This window comes from Ornithodoros turicata, unplaced genomic scaffold, assembly GCF_037126465.1.
Source record: "Ornithodoros turicata isolate Travis unplaced genomic scaffold, ASM3712646v1 Chromosome54, whole genome shotgun sequence".
Classification (NCBI taxonomy): Eukaryota; Metazoa; Arthropoda; class Arachnida; order Ixodida; family Argasidae; genus Ornithodoros; species Ornithodoros turicata.
This window is the reverse complement of record NW_026999382.1, coordinates 96,022-119,700: the sequence shown is the minus strand read 5'-3', so window position 1 is coordinate 119,700 and position 23,679 is coordinate 96,022. Positions and strand designations below refer to the sequence as shown.

Genomic DNA, 23,679 nt, shown 5'->3' with positions numbered 1-23,679 from the left:
TGGAGGATTTGCTTCTGCGGTCCCCACGTAAGTCCTGCCGCAGAGCGCAAAACGTTCAGTAATGTGCTCATTTTGCGTTTCATTGCTTCGACTTGTTGGCACCAGGAGAGTTGGTTGTCCAGTATTACTCCAAGGAACTTGTGGCTGTTTACGATGGCTATAGGCTGGTTGTCGCAAAGGAAACTGACGCCAGTTTTTTAGACCAATGAGCATCCAAATATTTATACATATATTGCGCAGCCAATCAGAGATTGTTAGCGTACGCGCGCCGGTGGCGACATTATTTTGGAGGCGATGCGTTTCGCTTTAGAGCCGGCGGCTGCCGAGGGTCTCATCGACCTGTTTTAGGTTAGTGTGCACCATTAGGTGGACCTTTACAGGTTGTTCATGGGAAGTGTATAAAAATAAACTTGAAATCTGTTTTTGGACGCGCAAACGTGCATTGCAACCCATACGCGAAGTCTGATTTGCTTTTGTCTGCTTGTAATGACATGGAAACTATTCGTATTTAAAACACGGTGTAACACAAGTGGCGATCCGTAACTTCCATCAAGGAAGGAAAGAGAGGAGGAGCCCTATCGGGCCGAGAAGATGTCACCCCTCGCTTTCCGTACATTTCCTTGCTTTCCAGTTCCATACGTATCTATGGGAGCTCTGAACGCATAGTTTCGGAATACTTATTGAGGTGTGGTGGCATCGCGTCAAAGTGGCCCCCTAGTGGCATGTGCAACGTGACCTCATTGGGTTGACAATGAAAAAAAGGCTAGGAAGCAAGCGAGCTGGTGAAGATGATGCATGATGTAAAACCCCGAGACTTGGGAACATGATGGGACAGACACAAACACGAAGTCTCAAACACAGCTGAAAATTTTACTTCACATACAAGAAATACATAAACAAACAGGGGTAAGAGAAACAACCAGATGAGAACAAAAAAGGGGTCAGTTCGGGAGAAAGAAAGTCTGTTGAAGGCCGGACCGAGGATTACGGATGGGTTGCTGACACAGTTCCCGCAAGAGGTTATGAAAAGGGTCTCTCTCAAAAGCCTTCTGTGAGGGTCCACTTTGGATGCCTTTACAATTGTTTTATCCCATAGAGGGAAGCAATCTGAGCATTCTTCCAAATGCTTGGCAATTTCGGAGTTTGAAGCTTTATTTTTTACTTTTAATGAATGATCTCTCAAACAATCATTTAAGCAACGTTTTATCTGGATATTATAACAGAAACCACAAGCTAGGGGGATCTGATAAACAACGTTTGATGAACAGGGGACAAATTTCTTCCGGTGATTCTTGCAAGTAAGTTCAGGTTTGGCGAAAGGCGTGAGGGGGATGACGCCGAAATAAATCATGTAAAAATAAAACGTTCAAAAATAAATCTCTTAAATATCAGATTTGCAAAATAAACTCAATATAAATCATGAGAAAATCCACGCTGTCGAAATAAACTCCGAAAAATAAACTTTGAAGAATAAACGCTTCGAAATAAATATTTTAACATCCATCGTCCCTGATTGGTGGACAGCCGACGGCTCTACGTCCGCCGCGGAAAATAGTACCCTCCTCGCGCTTGGGGCTAGCCAGGGCTATAACTGTGAACGAGGATTTCGGTACACCGGAAGTAGGTTGTCTGTCTGTATGTGATCCGTGACAAGTTTTGCCAACGTAGTAGGGGGGAGGGGGGCTGATATCATTCGGAATGACGGATGCCCGGGAGCGTATTATTCGGTGAAGTTCTGTTTTAGCAGTGCAAGTAACGCACGACATCGGTGTCTAATAAGTCTAATATAGAGCCGACTATCAGGAGAGTTTGGCCATTCCTTGGTATGTTTTCTGATTTTGCATTTCTCTTTTTCGTGTGCGTGCGCGCTTTTTTGGCCTTTCTTTTACCAGTGCGAATGACCGTCGCCGCGCAATCCGTCCACAGCGCTCAGCTGGCTCAAGGATCAAGAGCATACCTGTGTAAATTACTTCTAAAATGTAATTAAATTACATTACTCCAGTTAGAATTTAATTAAATTACATTACTCATTACTGCAATTGAAATGCAATAAAATTACATTACAATTACTATAAAAAAGTAACGACATTACAAAGTCATTACTTTACCATTATTAGCATACATATTCCCGAGTTTGTGGAAGGCACAAGGGACACACAAGTTGACGAAACTTGCCTTCCCCGAAATTCGAGGAGAAAAATGTATGCTTACAATGTATCAACAGTTAGCTTGTACTCTTCTATTTGTCTCTTCTACATGTCATGCTAGTGTGCCACGTATGACGTATCGTTCCACAATGTAGAGACGAAGGAGACACAATGTATCACTACAACAGGAAGATTGTCAGGAGGATGGGGCCCGCAAACAATGATTCTCCAGGGCTACAAACCGTTGACCTAACAACGTTTGTTTGTGAGTGCCCTGCCTAAGGCAACTGGCTCGTAGAAGGGAATTGACATTCCACGTGCCGATTGAGTGTGTCACCGTTCATAGTGCCGTTGGAATTCTTTTCATTTGCCAGTCCCCCAACTCTCTTTCTGCCAAGTGCCAACACAGAACACACACTCGATTCTTTTGTAAAAAGTGATGAGTAATGCCATTAAAATTACAGCCCAAATGTAATTAAATTACATTACAAATTACCTAATGTCAAAAGTAATGCGTTACATTACAAATTACCAGAAAAAGTAATTCATTACTGTAATTTCATTACAGTAATGCTATTACTACCCAGGTATGATCAAGTGTGCGTGTTCTGTATTCATACGCGCATCGTCGTCATCAGTTTTAAGCTGGATATTTCGAAATCCTAAGTTGTTATGTAATTGATAGCAATACAAACATGAGTGAGAAACATCATAATAGCATGTTTCGCCGGAAAGAACATCGTGTCGCCCATACGGCTATCACTTCTATGATACGGAGCATTACCTTCCTAAGCCTAACCATGATTTATTTTAGCAGCGTTTATTTTGAGGATGTGTATTTTTAAACGGTTTATTTCAGAAAATGGATTTCGAAGGGTGGAATTTTAAGCATGGATTTTTTAATGTTTTATTTTAAAAGATTTATTTTGGCGTACAGCCGGCGTGAGGCAGTCCAGACGGATGTTGTTCGTGAAAACAAGGTTGACTCGAAATTTCTTCGCAACGGCCAACAAGTTGTGAGACACTTTGTGGAAGTAAGGTAAAACCACACGTTTGGAGACAGAGGGCTTAGTTCCAGGCGAACCAGGAAGCAAGGTGTTCAACAAAACATTTAAAGCACCAAGTAACATGTTAAGGGGGTAACCAGCATCATTCAAACGGAGAGGCTGACTTTCCGCAGAGGGAAGGATATGATGACGACAAGATTTTTTTACGGCATTTGATAGGATACCTGTGATCAAACCCCAGTTTACAGTTCTAGAACGGCAACTTGAAGCGGGCAAAATGGGTTTAGCTTGAGATTTGCCGTAAGACCAACAATGGTCTTACCAACCCTGCCCTTACCCTGCCAACAATGGCAGGGTTGTAACAAAAGCCAGGTTGTTCAGGTAACGTTGACCCCCTCGCGTTGCTCCAAAGAAGCTGCAGCTCATCTCCTATCCCTATGTGCACTCACGTGCGAATCAGCTTTCCAGTAATGACAATCATTTAAACCGAAGCTCTACTCTGTTCTTTAGTGACACAATAACTGTCGCAAATAAAAATAACTGCGTGAACTGTGAGAGATATTACTTTATGCTCGATTCGCAACAGCACCCCATATCACTAGGAGTGCCGGTCACAGGAATACAAATGAATTTCGTAGCAAACAGTGACAACAACAGATATGAAACCCTTTTGCAAGACCCTTGTAAGTGCCTTTGTGGCACCAAATATGGTGCACCAAAGAAAGTGTCAAAATGTAGCACCACAGCTCTGCCACAGTGGTGTAGCTAAAAAAAATGTTTCAGGAAGGGTTCTAAGGGGGCTTTTGCATGGGGGAGGAGGATTTCACCCTTGTTTCTCTCTTCCAAATGCACTACCAAATGTGCGGTTTCAACCCCTCTGGCTACGCCACTGCTCTGCCATGTTGGTTTTAGGAACACTCTCTGTGTTGTTGTCCTTATGGAATGGAAGTGCTTTTTGAAACAAACAACCTGGAAGAAACAAAGGGACTCACATTGGAGTGTTTCAAACAAGTACCATTTCTACGATAGGCACATAGATGTCTTTCAAATTGCCTCCTTTCTCTTTTCCAGGTGAAGACGAGAATCTTCTGTTTGTGAAATTCTTCAAGTACTACCGTTGCTATGATCTCATTCCTGTCAGTGCCAAACTTGTAGTCTTTGATACGCAGCTGTTGGTAAGTATTTAATAACTCTTGCTTCTCTTTGGTGTTCTGGGAAACCTCCTGAATGTCAGTGATCAACACATGACCAACACATGAAACAATGGTACAGTTGTGCCACTAAATGCTGGACCAGACTCATGGAAGACGCAGTTCCAACCAAGTGGTTTAACACTATCATCTGCCTCCACATGCAATTGCAATTCTACAAGTCCTATTTAGGAATGGTTCATGCAGTTTGTCATATTTTTGTCTCACGATCAAATGAGAAATTAACAGAATCTCGGAAAGTATAAAACAGTGTAAAACATCACCCATTTATTAAAAGGTACAGTAAAAAATAGAAATCCCAGCATATCATTTATGCTTCATTCTAAAATTCGGAGCATTGTTTCAATCTTGCTACGCTTGCTTGCTTTCGTGAATCCAACAATGCAGTTAACATACAGCCTCCGTACAATACATCTATATTGTACGCTTGACCCAGACCTGATTGGAGTAATGGAGCAAAGACTATGATCACTTTGATGTCAAATAGGAGATCTTATTCGATATCTTGGCCTTACCTGGGAACAAAATGTAACGTGGAGAGTGATTGAGCCGCCTCTCAAAATTTCCTCTAGGGTATGTTAGCTTTAATGGCTCATGCATACCTCGAAAGCACACGCATACAAGGGAAGCATAATGTCTGTGACTTTTTTAACACCTGTATTTTTACACTGCAGATGACCTTGCAAGTGTTATCTTTGATTGCCTACACCTCCTATGGTGCTGCATAAGTATAAATGAATACAATTTGTGTTTTCAGGTGAAGAAAGCATTTTTTGCCTTGGTCAGCAATGGTGTAAGGGCAGCACCGCTTTGGGATAGTGCAAGGCAAGAGTTCATTGGTAAGTATCACAATTTTATCTACACATTCAAATATAATTCTCTCAATCGAGAACGTTCTGATGTTGTGAGCTCTGTAGCAGGCTGAAGGGAAGAGTACTTCTATACATATACAGTAAACAATACGTTTATTTGAACAAAAACCACGCTTTTAACCATATGTGTATGGGAATATTTCACAATTTGCGTAGCTCATTCTGTTTTTCTTTTTTTCTTTTTATGCTTATATTACTATATTACGAAACAATGTTGTAAGTGACATTAAATTTGCCCCAGAGGTATTAGACATTACGTGATACAGCTGATACTATTAACACTGTAACACTGTTGTTGGGGGATTCCAGGGTTTTGTGATGCCAATACTAAATTATACGGTACAATTTCACGCTGAGTAACGTAGAACATTGGTAAGACGTGGAATGCATGAACCTTTCTGACAGAAATATACAATCTGTCTAGAGCAAACTACCCCTTCAAAAATGAATGCACGAAAAGCATATGAAAACCAAGACTGGTGGAGTACAGCGTTTTTCTGCGTAACAACATTAGCGCGTATTACCTTTGCAATAGACAACTATGTTTCGAGCCATAGAAATTTCAGGAAATCTGATGAAAAAGGTGTGGAGAGAAACAGATAAGGGTGAAGGAGATACAGCTGCAGCTAGCAAATATGTTTTGGGGACAAATCTACAGTAGCGGAATCAGTGCCACAAAACCTTTTGCCAGCTTGTGCATTTCTTTTCGGCGGAAACACTTTGAGACTTTTGAGGTTAGAGGAAAGATTGTTAACATAGTTAAGTATTTGAATGCAAATTGAATTTTATTGCAACCTGCCTGAAATCTGTTGACACCACCGTTACAAAATACTAACTGATTTCATACAACGGGGGGATAATGTGGATGTTTACTGTAAAGGAACGAGGGAACCTCGTGTCTTTGTATTGAAGCGCTAGTTTTCATCACATTCAAGTTGTTTTTTGACACATCTATTGGTTGGTGCAGGATATTTAGTTTCATATGACAAGGGAGTGGTGGCATTTGCATAATTCAGTAGAGACCACAGTGAAGCTACTCTTGTTTTGCCCCTGAAGCTTCTGCTATGTGACAATTATCACTTATTATTTCAGGTATGTTAACCATCACAGACTTCATCTACATTCTGAGAAACTACTACAAGTCCCCTCTGGTAAGATTTTGTATTTAATATGAACATGAAATTTAGAATGCACATAGAAAACACGATAGAAGACAGACAGAGCAGCGTTCAGCTGTGGCAACTGAAGTTTATTTTCACAGTCCGAATGGCAATATTTTTTTCTAAATTTTTGGGGTGAAAATCGGGTAAATAAACATGTGCTCTAAATTCTTGCGAATTCGGGTGGAGAAACTTTCAGTATATGCTAAATTCAGGGAGAAATCAGGCTCAGTCACCACTCAAACTAATTGCCCAATTTTTCACAATAGTTACCCCCAAACATGTTTTCAAGAATTCGGGTAAAACCCAATGTCTACCTGAAATCCTTGCAGTCCTTCAACTTGTCGTTCTAGGTAAACCGTCGGAAAAGTGAATCATAATATCAGCAAAGAGAGCTATTTGCGACAACCTATTTGTCCTCCTTTTATAATCCCTAACTGCAGGAGTGAAAGACGAGCTTTTGTGGGGCAAGTGTTTGAATACCACGGTCATTCACTGCCCCAGTTCTGAGCGGAAATATAAAGATTCTTGTTTCTCATCCCAGTGTCACAGCAGTGGCTTGTTTCATATGCCTTTCGTTTCACCCGAAAATTCCCCGATGACATATCAAACAGAGATCATAGCGCCCAATTTCTTCCTGAATTCTCGCGCGTAAATAGCACCCGATTTTTCTTCCCCGAATTTGAAAAATCATAAAACCTGAAAACGAAGGACCCTACAAACAAGTTGGTGTGCTTTCTTACAGACATCTCAGTGAGGGCAATTTGCCGGGTAAAAATCGAGTTTCACCCAATAAAGGCAACCTTCAATTCGGGGAAAGAATCGGGTTAGACCCCAAAACTTGAGGCTCTACATATGATCTATAACGACTGTCATGTCAACCAGCTCATGAGAAAGGAACTCACACCAGAACAGCTTCTACCAATCTGAACTGATTCAATTGAAGTGGGGCCGTTAGAGGCCATATCAGAAAAAAATCGCCGGACGTACTTCCTGCATTTAAAAGTGCTCGTATATTGCCTTTGTGGAGGCATGACCAACCATACACAACAAGAAAAACAAAGTTTTTGTTGTGCAGTGCTAGTGCGAGCACTGCACAACAAAAACTTTGTTTTGCTTGCACTGCACAACAAAAACTTTGTGTTTCTTGTTGTGTATGTTGGTCATGCATGTGTAGAAGCTGTTCTAGTGTGAGTTCCTTTCTCATGAGCTGGTGCATGACAGTCGTTATAGAGCATATGTAGAGCCTCAGGTTTTAGGGTTTAACCCGATTCTTTCCCCGAATTGAAGGTTGCCTCTATTGGGTGAAACTCGATTTTTACCCAGCAAGTTGCCCTCACTGAGATGTCTGTAAGAATGCGCACCAACTTGTTTGTAGGGTCCTTCGTTTTCAGGTTTTATGATTTTTCAAATTTGGGGAAGAAAAATCGGGTGCTGTTCATGCACGAGAATTCAGGAAGAAATTGGGCGCTATGATCTACAGTACATGATTGTACAGTAACTTGAGTAGAGTATTTAAGTTATATATCTCAAATACTTTTGCGAGTAACTTGGTATCTTGCAAATATTTTGAAAGGTCACTATTTAGTAACCTACGGTTACTAACAGAGAGGGGCCGTCACTGCACAGGCGGTCACTGAACAGAGAGAAGCAGCTTCGGAGCTTAATTGAAATTTCCCATGTTTTCTCTCACCTTAACTATCTCTCCGCATATATTTATTTATGATACTGCGAAATCCTTATCTGATGTTGCCAAACTGCAGTGTTTCGAGCAATCGCAAAATTCACTTTTGAGCTCATTTCCAAGCAGAGTACAACGTATCATTCTGCCAGGTGTTAGTCATTTTGAAGTATTGACACGCAGCATTAAAATAAATTCAGTATACATAATATGTGTCACATATCATTCCCCCAAATTTATCCCAAAGATAATCTTAGTTGTGGATTTTGCCGTCCCAAAAGTGTCGGAGGCTGTGACCGCAAAAAATGGTGACATGTATGGTAAAGTATTGATTGATATTTCTTGCGTTTAACGTGAAACAAGTTTCTTCAAAATTCAGAGAAACATGTGTTCTATGCTTGATGTCATCTTTCTGAACAACTACATTGTGATAGAAGGATACTTTTGGGAAGTGCTTGAGGGTATATTTGACAACTTTGCCATATGATAATGCATCCCTCCATGAAAATAACTCCAGTAGGTCACATTATTACTGTTTGCTCTTTTATTTTATTTATTTTATTTTACTCATTATTGTTTGCTAAAGTAGATAACACTGGTGTCCTTTTTTTTTGTTCGCCATTAAATTTGATGATTTTAAAAGCTGAGCATGAAACATTTCTTGTTCAGTTCAGCATTTGTATGGTTACGTTACCATACTTCAAAAGTAATGCTATGAAATATATTCTAAAGTTCCTACCTACTCTATCTATTCTATCCTTCTTCAGTATTAGTAAGAACATTAGTAAGAATGTATGTTTTACATCACGACCCACTTCTAGACATGCATTCGCATTGTGCTGCTCTGATATACATAGCGAGAGCCAATGTTTTGGCGATTCTCTTCCCATTCCAGAATTGTGGAATTGAACGAGAAGGCTAAAAGTTCTCCAGGATTTCCAACATTGACCATGAAGTCCGAAATGCACAGCCCTAATAATTAACTGCTTTCGTGTTCTCTATGTTTTTACATGATGTGATCTGTGTCAAATACAATGTCCTATCCTGCAATATTTCAGGTACGAATGGAAGAACTGGAGGAGCACAAGATTGAAACATGGAGAAGTGAGTGCAAAAGCTTCAACAGCATGTCCGATAGTAGAAACATGGAAAGCACTTGTCTGAAGCCACAAATATTGTCATTATTCATTCTAGATGTGCTGAATGATACCTCAAGGCCACTCGTCAACATTGGGCCAGATGCCAGGTAAGAACATTAGTCACTCCCAAGCCCAGATACATTAATGCGTGCATGCGCGTCGCTATCCCACTTTGCTAAGACAGCCAGTACAAGAATAAGTATGGCAGATAAGACCATCATATCAGCCAAAAAGAAGACAGCAATTTTGGCATGAGAAAACAGAACTTGAACCAAAGTGATAAAGGAAAACACAAGCGAAAAAATTCTAGTTCCTCATCTGTGAGAAAAATTGAAGCTTTACTAATACAACCAGAGGAACTTCTTTTTTCAGCTACTTCAACTATCTCTCTTTCAAGCTGTTCTTTTTTTTTTTTTTTTGCTTTGTGTAGGACCCGGGTTCATTCAAATGCTGGGTTACGTTAGCACTTCCTACAGCGCGTAGGAAGATACGCGCCTCCTACTCCTTTAGGCGAAGCTGCGTGCTCCTTTAAACTGTTGTTTAAGACTCTGTCAGTTCGCTCAAAATATACTCGCCCGCAACTGAGAGGAATTCTATAAACAACTTCTTTAATGCAGAGGACAAACCTTTTTTTACATCCTTTTCGTGCAAGACCCCCTTTTTCCTGGGCCCTTTTTGGCAGCTGCGCACTGTGCAGCTGTCTTATGAGGGGACGAAAACACCATCTCTACACCAAATTTCTGCGCAACCTTCTTGAGGTTTTGCAGTTCTGTGCACACAGGGCAACACTTGGAAGTTAGACATACTTTTCATTGACTCTGAATTCTGTAAACTGGAGGTTATATTTTCGTTTATTTTGGGTTTTTGCATTAATAACTTGACCACAGCATGCAATAGGGTCTGTGGAAGGCCTGCTTTAGTTAGACCCTTGAACCCCAGGGCAGGACATCGGCGGTGAGGGGGAACAGATCACTCTTCTACGGTATATACCACCCTGCCCAGTTGTTGACATATAGCCCTATAACACCCAGTACTTAGTATAAGCTGGGTGGGTTGGTATAGACACATCTTGCAGGTGGCAGGAAAACACCATTGACGAGGACACAACATTTTACGGACGCATACAGAGGCCGTCTGTAAAGTGTTGTGTCCTCGTGAATGGTGTTTTTCTGCTGCCTGCAAGATGTGCCTATAGACCGTTTACAGCAGCCAGTTGCTTCGGGCGCTAATAGATGGCGCCACAGTAGCCACGCCATTGCTTGCCTTCTGCGAGTGCCTTTGCCTATGTGAGTGCTTCCGACCTTTTTTGCTGCTGTGCTACAGTTCTGTGCAAAATCTGGAAAAGCAGAGGAAAGACTTGTTCCATGATTGAGGGTAGAAACTGTGACAGAGATCTGATCGTGTGGGACGAAGCTGTTTGTTAAACAAAGCTGTTGGCTATACAAAGACTGCCCGCATTCGATGTGCAATGCGCGGGTTTCCACAAAGAGAAAAACAAGCTGATTCGACAACGGTAGGTATCGAATCTTCGGAGGAAGGATTTCAAAGCGGGAAAGCCAGCGAGGGTAAGTAATGCAACCCTCAAAGTGGCGCAGCATTTCTGTGTGAGCCCCAAACTGTGCTGTAGGTGTCGGCTGCTGCTTGTGAGAATAAACTTCCCCCATAGTAACAGGAGTCACGTTCCTTGCAGTTGAACGGTTCCGTGTACATGCCTTGTCAGTGCACGAAGCACTCGTAAGCCTCTTGTCTTTCCCCTCTACAAAATTGATGAGCGGTGTACAAACATGACTGCACCTGCTGCTCAAACCCGCTATACATGTGCATGTTGCCGCCAAAGTGGGCCCGAAGCAAGTCTCTGTAATACACGTTCTGCTCACTGTTTGTGTCTACCTGATGTCGGCCTTTAAAATTCATACACCATCGTTGCTCTGGCACAGTACTACACCGACATGGCCGCTGTCAAACAGCTTCGTTCCCTTTGCAAATTCTCTGTGGTTGAGCGGAGGCTTTCCATCTCTCTCTAGCTGGTTGATCATGTGGTTCCACACATCTGAAATCAACAATAAAAGTATGCTACTTCATAACGACAACATAACAGCCCTTACATGCATATATGCATACATGCATATATGAGAAAGATATATCTTTCTGAGGTAGTTTTACCGCAACCCTCGCGATAAAAAGCAAGAAATCACGATCTTACAATATTACATTATGAACGTACCCACAACGTAACGTATGCGCAATAAAAGAAGAGGAAAAAAAGAAAATGCCGAAATATGTAGTAACTCGAGGGTAGTGGGGCCGACCATGTGGGACGCACGAGGACAGAAATATCACTCTAAATCAAGCAAATGTACTCACCTGACCGTTGAAGCTTCGGCCAAAGCCTCGTGTCATCCTTCCATCCGGAATTCATTGCAAAAAGTTTAAACTCGGAGAAAGCGTATCTGGGTTGCACAGCCGTACTACGTGCGCCAACAGGCAGCCGAAAGAGAAGGCAAGCAGTGCGCTAAGATGGCGGCACCCAGATAACTCTGCTGTAAACGGTCTATAACGCCTGACTGTATCAAGAGTGCATGATTTCATCCCAAATTTCAGATTTCAGTACATATAGCACCAGGTTCCCCACATTTTGTAATGAAACCTTTGGAGTGTGCTCTGGAACTTGTTGAAAAACTGATGGGAGAAATTCCATTAGTGCACAAAATGTTTCTTCAGTGAGTTACAAGTGGACACCTTTTGCAGCCTGTGTGATGCCATCACCACCCTGATCCATAATAAGGTTCACCGTCTCCCAGTCATTGACCCTCAGACAGGAAATGTACTTTACGTACTCACCCACAAGAGGATACTCAAGTTCCTTTTCCTTTATGTAAGTACACGCATGTTTGGTATTTCTTATTCTTACTGGTAGTGGTCTCAGTGGGTAGTAGCCACCAGCAACTCAGTGGCAGGGTACAAGTTGCTCAGATTACTTCAGAAACTGACCGTTGTGGCACGGTTCATTTCCATGGTTGTCTCATTAAAGAGACACCAAATTATTTTGCGCCAACAGCTTTTGTTTCAAGAAATGTATTTTAGCACTTTATGCGAGATAAGACTATAATTCAACTTAGAAGCTCTGCAGCACATAGTTGCAAGACATGTCCCATCCAATTAAAGCCATCAGCCAAAGAGTGTATATTTACTCCCAGAACTCTGTGAGCATAGAACTGATTTTCGCTCGTGCATTATGCAAATCTCCAGGTTTGCTCCATGCTGGTAAATGTAGGAAAAAAAAAAGATAATGTTACAGGCAGTAAGTTACACCATATGGAATGTGGCCATATTTGCGGAACCCCAGGGCAGGACGCCTGTGGTCAGGGGGAACATATCAAACTCTCTTTATTTCGCCTAATGTCATTGTTTTATTATAATTATTATTATTTATTTTTTTGCATTTAGACACGTATTTAGATACGTAGCACGCACATCAAGTACAGGGTGTGTGCAGATAAGGTATAGCTCAACACTTTCCATGCACAGCAGGCGTGGGCACACCCTGTACTTTGACCAGAACGTATTCTGTTCATCGTGTCTTCATATTTGCAGATATGAAGGGAAAATCTCAGCCTAGGCTCACTGAACTTGCGGCTCAGTTTCTTCATTATTGTTAGCGCCACAATGACCAATCATTATACCAGTACCATGCTCCCACCGAGGCACTCAGTGAGCGAAGTGTGCGCAAGCGAGCTTTGGTTAAGGCAGAGTATTGACTCTGGGATGGCTCGATAACCAACACAGCTGGTTTATGGTTTAATTGGCTATACCGTGGAAAGATGTGAGCTGTGACAAGGCTAAGAGGAAGTTGAAAAGTTTTCCACTATTTAGCCTCATGTTTTTTCTTTTTCTATTCGGGATTCGCTGTGACCAAAAAGCGGGACAAGACTCGTTCCATCGGCTGGTGAGACGGCGGGGACTAAAACCATAAAAGTGTGACCTGTCCCACCTGATCATATTAACTGTATGACACATAGTGTACAAAATTTTTCTTGACTTTGTTTCTTGTTTCCTGCAGAACTAAACCACTTACTGGTACTATTGAGTGATATGCTGTACATTAGAACATCTGTAAATGACTTTCTCCAGATCGTATATCTATGTACCAACTATCCCAATATAACCCCTTAATTTAGTTATTGTAGTAAAACTTGAGTTAAGAGTCTGCAGGTGTTTGTGTCATTTCGTATAAGTTTTGTCTTGGTTCTTGTGGCTTTTCCTCGAACTGCGGTACAGTTTTCAGAGCCTAGAGAGTACCGTTTCCCTGTACCGTGAAACCTCCCTATCTTGGACACCCGCGGTGCAGCCGAAATGGGCCAAACTTCAGGAGGTGTCCGAGTTACAAAATACGAGGGAAACAAAAAATGGAAAGGATCGCAGCTGTGTTGCCAGAAATGTCCCCCTTCTTCAATTCATGGTCATTAGTGGTACCTCTCTACCCACTCTTCACCGATAATTATTACTGATTTTGGTAGATTAATTTGTGCAGATTCCACTCAATGGAGCTTTGCAGTTTTCCGATAATTTAAACCCACTTGGAATTAAGCTCAAGGACTTGTCTATGAAGTGTCAGCCCATATTTCGTTGCCATGGTGCAGTGCACGTTCAAAGACTCTAGACAAAGCGAAGACAAAGAATAGTTACAATGTAGACTGAATAGCGACCGTTTTGGGACTGGAAAAACTAAAACATCAAAAGAGGGGAAAATGGCGAAAGTCAGGGTTTGGTGCAAAGGTGGGCCGAGATTGAGGTAATTTGCCCAGGGTTTTGTCCGACGTAGCAGCGAAAACCATGTCCTACATCCAGGATAGGGAGGTGTCCGACATAGAGTATTTCGTCCCCATGTAGTTCCAATGGGAGCCCGTCGGTGCAATGAAATCTTGTCCGACTTTGGAGGTTTTACTGTTCACAGGACGTGCTGTTTCACAGTGCTGTTACTGTGCTGTTTCACAGGACGTTTTTTTTTTCCTTCATCACACTCGGCTCATCAACTACAGCACAGCAAGTGAGGAGAGTCAGTGAAAATACTCCATCACGACTTGCACGATGGAACGCGAGTGTACATTCAGAATGACTTTGTTTAGTAGAAAGGAATGCGCTTTACAGCTACTACATCATGTGCAATAATATTCTATAGCAGCAACAGCTTTCTTTTGCAAATTGTGTCATTGATGTTGGAAGTCTTATTGTCTGAGCAATAGGTATTCCCATGATCCTCTCGAATAAGTTTGAGCCTGCCCACTTGTTCTGTTGTCTATTTTCTATGGTACAGCTAGATTGCCTCCGCCTTCTATGTAGTTATTGTCTATCTTGTTCTTCCAGTACTACGAGCTACCACATCCCAGTTATCTGGACCAGAGTCTTCGGGAACTGAGGATTGGAACTTACGAGAACATTGCGACTGTAGGTTTGCTTTGCTTCTTTGTCTTTTGTGCCTTCTAGGGGTCAGTTATGTTTCAAGTATGCTACATGAGTGGAACCTCGCTAGTTGAAACTTGCTTTATTTAATATGCCGGTTAATCGAAAGGCTCACTGCAGTTCATGCACTAAATTCCCCAAACCCCATAATTCCAGGTACCTTGCATTGCGCGTAAAGGAGCGCAAAAATGCGAAACAAGTTCACTTCAAATTGCATTATATGCTACGTTAATTCCGTACTTGTTACGATAATTCAAAACTTTGATTCCGTTATGGAACTACAGTCGAGATTATACTGGACTCTTTCTTGCTTCGGCGCTATGCAGTGAACGTGGTTTCAGCTCATGCATCGGTGTTTTCAGTCCACGCTGCACGTGCGTGCTATGCCATGAGGCAGTCCCGGTGAAAAACATAGTGCGCATTGCGAAGGGGACTGTCAGATGGACATGAAGATAAATGTTGTCATTGAAACATTCGCGAGAACTATTGTAGGCTACAATTTAGTGAATCCGTATTCAATCGCAGCAGTGCGCATCATGCCGCGCATATACGGAACAGTACTATCGGACCTGTTCCAAACCCACACGGCCACGATAGGCATGCTTCTCCTGCTGTCTCATGGATGTCGCCAATCCTCTGGATTCCATTCGTTGCCACCAAAGATGTCTCTGTTGTCATAGCATTTTTCTTCTAAATGGTAGCGCTGTGTCAACTAATTGAAGCACTGACTTTCATTTGAGAGCAAGTTGTTTTTGCATTTTAGTGCCCCTTTAATTCTTAATTTTAAAATTTTCCGTGGAACTGGCTAAAAGGTGCCGTGGAAGCCCCATGTTTGTCGGCCTCTCTTCCTGCTTTGTCAATGCATGGTGGGCTAGCCAACCTGGCCAATCAGCTAGCATACCCTCTGGTTTGCTGTTGTTAGCTACGTCACCATTGTGTTGCGATTCTCGTGCAAGTCAGCTCTCAAGGAAAAGGCAGGGCCTGGTCCATTGTAGGAGAATGTTTATTCTACATAACGTGGACGAACAAAAGGCACGAGGTCCTACAGCATCTCGCTTATACAAGAAAATCACAAATATACAATTCATAGTTTATATCCCGCCGTTTGAACACGTTGAGAAATTCTCCCATGAACTCCAGCCTTATCCTGTTCATCACTCCCAGGGCACTCAAGTCGTATGATTCCACCACGAGCGGATCGGGTCAGGCTGGCTGTGTCTGGGTGGCATTGTGAGGAAACAGTCCCAATCGTAACAATTGTTACTAGTGTTTGTCCTCAAAACAAATCCTCACAGAGCAAGTATTGCTGAGAAATAGTTGCAGCAAGCTACAGTACAGTTTCCAGATGATGGCTTTGAAGAATACACCGAAAGGCTAAGTAGGCAATGAGCAAACCTGCAATCCTGTACTCTAACTGTTACGGAAAACACACTTTTTATTTAACCTGTGGTATGGGTGAGGATGGTAGTGATGATGGTATTCTTTTGGGATTGTTCAACTAGTGTTGTATGGAACTTTGTGGCAACAGTGCATGGCAACAAACCCTATATAAGTGCACCCATTTTGTGTTGCTCAATAAAGGTTCAGGCTGACCTCGCTTCATTTGAAATTTTGTCGCCATCCTTGAAACTTGGAATTAATGAGGTTCCACTGTAAACGTACGACAAAAGCACAGTGGTAACCACTCATAGTCACTTGATGTCACTGAAATGATAACATATTACCATTTGCAGACAAAACCCAGTACTCCCTTGATCGTGGCTCTGAATCAGTTCATTGAACGGCGAGTCTCTGCTCTTCCTGTGGTGGACGATCAGGGAAAGGTGGTCGACATTTATGCAAAGTTTGATGTCATTGTAAGTTTGTGGTATTTCTGACTCCTAATTGTTCCATGATAACACAGTACACAAATAACAAATGATAACGATATCTGGAAATGGGAGCTACGAAGATTTAAATCGTTGTTTCATTAAATTTAGTGTGTGCTTTCACATATCCGTCTCAGTCCGTGCATGCTAGCACTCGATTGTCACGAACGGCCTCACATTTGGAGATGATGACATTCCTTATGACACGAAAGACAACTACGAACAAGAAGCAACAGGACAAGTCTTGACCCTTCTTTGTCTCTCAATCTTAAGGAATGTCATTATTCCCAGATTATCACCAGCTTTCTTGCATCCTACTTTTACGGGCTTACATTGTTTGTGAGTTGTCAGCCAGTTTTATTCGGGTCAAAACTTGCATTCACCCAAATTGTTCTCGCTAAATATCTTATGAGTGCACAGCTCTGTTTATGGGAATGCCCAGAAAAATTAGTCTTGTGTGTGACCTCGGAATCTGTGATGTGTGGAGAAAACTGTAACAACATTGCATCCTCCCCACATCACTCACCCATTCATCCTTTTACGAAGTCTCTGAACAAGTTGAGGGGAGTGCATCCAGGTCAGAGACTTCTTGCACAGGTCACCCACGGTCATTGTTTTTGTGCAACCCACTGCAGCCGTAAATGAAAAGCTCATAAAGGGGTTTTTGGCTGCTCCTTTAATACTCCCTGCTGCGTTACCCATACATACACCATTTCTTTTTGTCTGTTGCAGAATCTAGCAGCTGAAAAGACATATAATAACCTCGACATAACTATCAAGAAGGCACTTGAACACAGAGATCAGGTACGTTCCCAGAATTTAATTTCAGTTCACATACAACACTGTTAACGATGTACAGGCTGATATATGGAGCCGGGGTTTATTGTGCCTTCATACATTTCAGTATTTCGAAGGAGTGATGAAGTGTACTTTGAATGACACGCTCCTTGCTGTCATGGAACGGATTGTCAAAGCTGAGGTAAGAACACTCCTTTCATTGTACCCATAGAGTTGTATTCCTCCCTGGCCTAGTGATGACAGGTTATTCGGGACCCAGATTGTACGCACACGTTGCTTAAATGACAGACTTGCAGCCAGAGGAACAACTATTTATATTCATGTACACCATGACGAGGCAGCAACAATTGACCTCGAGGGCAAAGAATGCAAAGAATACTAGACATACGAGGATGTACACTCGAAAATATTTTGTTGCCCGAATTGAATTCAGTCAACTCGAAATCCTTCAGGCGGAGGTTTATCCAGAATCGCAAGCGTACGAGGGTGTTGAAAAAAAATTGGAAGGGGGATTAATATTACAGTTAAGTTGTAACAGCTTTAAAGGGATGGTCGCATCCATTCCAGGAGATTTTGAAACTACAGTGTCACTTTATTCCACGTTGACCCCTGACCCAATATTGAAAATCTGACAAGAAATATTACGAGTCATAATTTGACTGTTATTCAATGGAATGCATGGCAAAAGCAGATGCCAGATGTTGAGAGTATGACGGAATTTCCTCTCTGGAAAAACGAGAAAAAGTCACTCCCTAAGAACAAATGAGGGCGTCTCATAGAGTTACAACCCACCCTCTCACTCGTCTGCTTAGGGAGTAACGCCGGAGCTTCTACGGCCGTTTATTTAATATGTATGCACTTTTTGGACGAAAAAATTAGCCTTGTAGATTGCTGGCTGATGCCAAACGTAGTGGTCTCATTGGTGGGATTTCTGGGTACGCCCATCCCTTTAAGCATCATCGCAGACATGTGTCTAAAGTAGAGCCCTACGAGTAGAAAAATTTCCATCGTGAATTGTTTACGAATATTTCAGTTGCACTGCGAATCAAATCAAAATAATTTCTTCGGACAGCGAATTGAATTGTAATGATTTGGAAAATGCCCAATTTGAATAATTTCGAATACCTCGCGATGATATTTTTTGCGGTATTGCGCTCATTCGATGATGTTCTGCTCCAAACTTAAGGGCCTTTTCACCCAGCGTAATACCCCTGTCAGACGTACTAATTTAGTGTCACTTATTTCGAGTGCACTCCTTCCTGTAATGTCACTTTCACTACGCTCCTACTACATGGCATAAGTAAGTGTCACTAAGCAGTCATGGTGATGACGATGGGCGAGCTTCAACTCTCACCTAACATCGGGGAGTGCATCATACTTTCTTGGTAAAATCATTTTTCTTACGTCTAAAAACATTTCATAAAGATTTTCTCCGCAGTTAAAGTCGATTTAACGTCATAAATATAATTGTTGCGAACCAACGCGAGTATATTTATTTGACAAATTTTCAATCTTCTTCTTCACCTCTTTTGTGGTCTTTACTATGCCTTGCGCATGCAACTGGCCCGCGATGTCAGCATACATTTTCGCTTTTCGCTTGGTCCTCCCATGTTCTCATAGCATAGGTTTCTATCTCAGACCACGACGCCCTGTCTTTTTTGTCTTACATTATTCACTGCGAGTATTTCGCGATTTCACTGATAACACTTACCATACTTCCTCATTACTTGCATAACTACAGTTTCCTCTATGTTTATTGTTATTACTTATTCGCAACAAGCTATTGTATCTTTTCACTTTTTCCACACACATTTTACAATTAGGAAAGGTTTCTCAAGTGCTCATGTCTATGGTGTGTGGTATCTATGTGATGCTAGTATACGCTAAAATAGGTTAAAGCTGCCCATTCTGGTTATGCTGATGAAATTTCTTCACGTCACCCATTGCACCTGATTGAGGAATCCACTTACTGAGGTATCTCACTGTCATGAGTGGTAACAATACCGTTACAGATGTTACATTGAATGCAGCAAATACCACATATCTCGTACAAGCGCACCACTGTACCAGTTGAAATGATGCCAAAAACTTACTCACCAGGCCAATACTTTTTGCTCCCACACATACAGCTTACTTAAGCAACTTTTGGTAGTTTTACTTCGTCTCGTGCCTTTCGTGTCCTTTGTTTGCCATGTGTCTTGTGCATCAGGGTGATGCATTTAGTGTTCTGAGGGAGATGCACAGAGCCTTCAGTGAGATAGCTTATTTAGTTTTTTGTTCTAATCGGCAATAGGTGCTGCATGACAAAATCATCCGCATATATAAAGTACATTTTTCAACATTTGCACTACCGAGCACGTCTAACGTAATATCATAGACATCCTCACTTAAAGTTGAGGACGACATTTCAGTATTGCCGATACTCAAAGATACTCCTAGTTGAACACACGCATATTGAAAGATTAGCTCTTGCAATAAATCTGAAGCGGAGCGTTCTGTTCGGCTTAAGTCACGCGCATATAAGCTTCGTCTTCCGTGGACACAGCCAGTGGAGGATAAACGAGGATTGACTGATCATACATACTTGTCTCAAGGACTTGTCACAATCTTATATAGGTAGAATTTTGCTGTTTTTTCGGACATCCTTTCGCCTTCGTTAAATACGAAACATTGTTATCCCTTTGCAGGTACACCGTCTAGTGGTTGTAGATGAAGAAGACCACGTAGTGGGCATCATATCTCTCTCGGATATCCTTTCTTACCTGGTGCTTAAACCCATGGGTGAGCGCTTTCTAAGATTTCCCTTCCTGCAATCACTTGCAACTCGTTTGTCCAGTGGTTCCTGATAGTAGGATGTGACATCGTAGATTATGTCATTGTGTGACAGTGAAGCAAAGTGAAGCCTGCTTCAGTAAGAGGAGACACAAACTCTCAGATAGAAAAAAAAATGCTCATGTGACCCCAAAAATAAACAAAATGGTATAGTTTTTGATGAAAGATGGAAGTCACTGAAGAGGTTAGCCAGCTGTAGGACCCGAACCCACATCTTCTGGATTACCGGTCCAGGGCTCTACCAATTGAGCTAAGCTAACACACCTCCCCAGTGAATTCCAAGGGCGCGTCATCTGAAGGGACAAATCAACCACTCTCTCTCACTTCTATTACTCTCTTCTTCTTACTTCTTCACTCATACACACATTCGTACGACGGAATCGACGCAAGCAGCATCAGTTGAACATGAGACAATTGATGTTCTGAGGCTGGAGCACATATAGCAATGACAAATACATACAAGGCCTCAAATGCCTAAGAAATGAATGATGAAATCCTTTCATCCTTTGTCCTTGCTATATGTGTTCCAGCCTCAGAACATCAATTGTCTCAGGTACACTTTTTGTGTGCTCCGGAAACAACAGCTGCTCCAGTTGAAGATTTCAGGATTGATGTAAGATTTATGGCAGCTTAGATGAATTAGATTAGACTTATTGTGGCAGCACAATGGAGTCTATGCAAACTAGCACGACCGATGGCTATTGGTCGCTTGACTCGCTTCTCTTGGCCTTTGCATGGATAACATTGTGTATTCCCAAGTGCAGGTTAAATCCACGATTCAAGCGTTGTGCCTCACGTATCTGACAGCAACATGATGGTATTTAGGTGAGAAGTAGATGTGACAGCAGCAGAAGATATGTCAAACGGGATACTCCCCATCAAGTTTATGGAGTAGCTTTGCAAAATGACTATTACAGATTGCATTTTCACTTAACATAGCATCTGTGGCCGTGCCTCTATACTGGAACGGAATTAGTATATATTATGCATTTTGTTGGGCGACCTACATGAGGGAATCTTCTTTCGGATGCTCCCATTTTTCCTTGTGTCATGACATGACCTCGCTTGCATCATAATCATCTTTTCAATGGCTAGAAATGTTTCACTAAATAGCAAAATTTATAGGAGTTAAAAGGGTTTGAAGTAATGGTCATTGCACTTGTTATGCAGGCGGCAATTAAGCGTAATATTCGTTTCTAGTGCCCTTATGTCAGGATTGAATTGAAACATCGTGCTTCGTTTTGCATAGGCTCCAGGATGTACGCATTGTTTGTATGGAAAAATTACTTGGGTAAGGCCCAGCTGAGAAGCAAAGCAGTGGATGGAGAACTAGCATGACCTCACGGTGCACGTGGAAAGGCCTTCAAGTTATCATTGTGGTGTTGACTTGACACGTGTGTGTGTTCAGGGGTGTATATCTCGCCAAGTACAACATGTAGAAAAAATAATTATTTTTTCCCTCGATACTCCGCCGTGCTGTACACCCCACAGAACATAAATACAAACGCAGGGGTATCAGAAGCGTAACATAACGCAAGTCCAAGGGATTACACAGGAAACGAGAACGCATGTAGGTGACGTTCCAGGAATTAAGGATAAAAAGGGGGTTATGGCGACGGAATGAGGACACAAGTGCGGAGTACAAAAGTGACCAGTGGACCGTGAGAACGTGAAGACAGAGGTGGACCACCTCTGTCTTCACGTACTCACGGTCCTCTGGTCATCTTTTGTATGTATGTTCTTTTCATGTTTACGTGTATTTGCATCCTTTCCATCACCCTGTTACCCTCTCATGCCAAAACTCCCCCGTCAACTGTATATATGTTCCTGTACCATGTTCATATTTTTGTAACCTGAAGAAGTGCAGTCTCGTGCACAAAAGTCTCGTTGCCCCTACCGTTTAATATCACTCTGTAGCAAGTATGTTAACATTTGGGCATCCAAGCTGGGGGGGGAGGCAGTTAATAGACAACTTGAGGAAATCATAGTGCTCCTTCCCTGGCATCCTGGGAGATTATTGTCACGGAAAAGGGAGAACAGTTCTTCACGTTTTGTTTTGGTGACCTCGACATCTCATGAACAATGGGCCAAATGAGGAGGGACCGAAACACTTTAGAGACCTTCCCCTCCTAGCAAGCAAGTTCTCATAGCTCAAAGCGATCCCAAACTCCCTGGGAGTTCCTGAAGTCGTCTATTGCGTGAGTGCCGTGATTACGCGAGTAAATATGGTATAACCACTTTCTACTAATACCATAATGCTGGGTAAAACTTATATATGGTACATCTGCTCCATATTGATTATTGATGGCACGCTGAGTGTTTCTCGTGTGGCAGCCGATATAAAATTTGTCACTGCATTTACCGTGCAGGCATGGAACGTCCCGACAGGTCCCGTCTACTCGACAGTTCTCCACTCACAGTGCACGAAGAATCCGAAGAGACACACGAAGAGGAGCACAATTCCAAGGACACTGCGTCGGACAGTGACGGGTGATACGGGGGAAAAAACTGTCCTTCTGTACAACAATGTAGCATTACGCGTACAAAACGCCTGCCGTGGCATGTCAAACTTTGGGCTGTTACAGCTTAAAATGGAAATATTTAGCGACACGGCCAGCTGCATCGAGTGTCAATTGTCTCGTTTGTTGCGGAGTCTACTACTTCAGCTGCATGGTTCGCATGTGACAACTGAAGCGATTTAGGCTCTCGCGGATGTTTTCTGTTTTGTTTAAGATGAAAAACCATGTTGTCCTTTATAATTGGGGAAGGTTATGTGGTGAAAAATTAATCGGTAAATGGTTTCCAGTCTTTATTTTTTCTTGCCACGCAGTGCAGCCTCTTCTGTTCTGCGGGTCATAGACCACATAGATGATACTATATAAGAGGAATATACCTATATACAAGTAGCCGTTTGTCGATCAGCAACCGCATGGTAAATTTGTATGTGTATATAGAGCCACAGTATGGGAACTTATTTACGGTAATCCAGTTGCTTCTTTAATTGACTGGTCTCTAATGTTTAGAGATGGAGGGCATCTCTACTTTTGAACGGTTGAATGAGGACTACGTGGGTATGAGACAGTGCCATTTTCTTTCGCATCTCTTCTGAGGATGGCCAAAAATTATGTAAATAAGTGATTGTTCGAAATGTACATAGCTCAGTGTGCTTATATGAAGTATATTAATATGCAGAGATTGAATAATAGATTTCCTTTTGCCACAAATTTCAGAGTCCTTTCTTTTTAATGGACACACATTTTCGGAACTCCTTATCGCACACTTGCTGAACACAGACACACTTGAGGATGAGGGTGCAATAAATAGCCTTAAAACATCAATTAAAATTCCAAACTCTATCTCATAGTTAGTAGTGTTCCTGCTGTGGGTGTTAGTTCAGGTCTTCTACTCTGTACGTTGCGACCTCCACGCGACAATCAGAGCCTGGCCATAGGAGGAGCCTGCATGTCCTGTGAATCAAACTTGAGAGCTTTTAGTTGGTTGCCG

At 42.1% G+C, this 23,679-nt stretch overlaps 1 protein-coding gene across 4 annotated transcripts in view; it reads left to right on the top strand.

Annotated features, from left to right (window-relative positions):
* The window catches only part of LOC135374358 (5'-AMP-activated protein kinase subunit gamma-1-like), a 398,802-nt gene extending 375,403 nt beyond the window's left edge, over window positions 1-23,399 (top strand). For all 4 annotated transcript variants that reach the window (XM_064607350.1, XM_064607349.1, XM_064607352.1 and 1 more), the window contains 12 exons: window positions 4,226-4,329; window positions 5,123-5,204; window positions 6,330-6,388; window positions 9,137-9,182; window positions 9,273-9,324; window positions 11,966-12,092; window positions 14,582-14,662; window positions 16,411-16,533; window positions 17,278-17,349; window positions 17,450-17,524; window positions 20,031-20,124; window positions 22,545-23,399. In XM_064607350.1, coding sequence (XP_064463420.1) covers window positions 4,226-4,329; window positions 5,123-5,204; window positions 6,330-6,388; window positions 9,137-9,182; window positions 9,273-9,324; window positions 11,966-12,092; window positions 14,582-14,662; window positions 16,411-16,533; window positions 17,278-17,349; window positions 17,450-17,524; window positions 20,031-20,124; window positions 22,545-22,669 — 1,040 coding nt within the window. In that variant the 3' untranslated portion in view covers window positions 22,670-23,399. The remainder of the gene's footprint in view (window positions 1-4,225; window positions 4,330-5,122; window positions 5,205-6,329; window positions 6,389-9,136; window positions 9,183-9,272; window positions 9,325-11,965; window positions 12,093-14,581; window positions 14,663-16,410; window positions 16,534-17,277; window positions 17,350-17,449; window positions 17,525-20,030; window positions 20,125-22,544) is intronic.
* The last annotated feature ends 280 nt before the right edge of the window (window positions 23,400-23,679 follow it).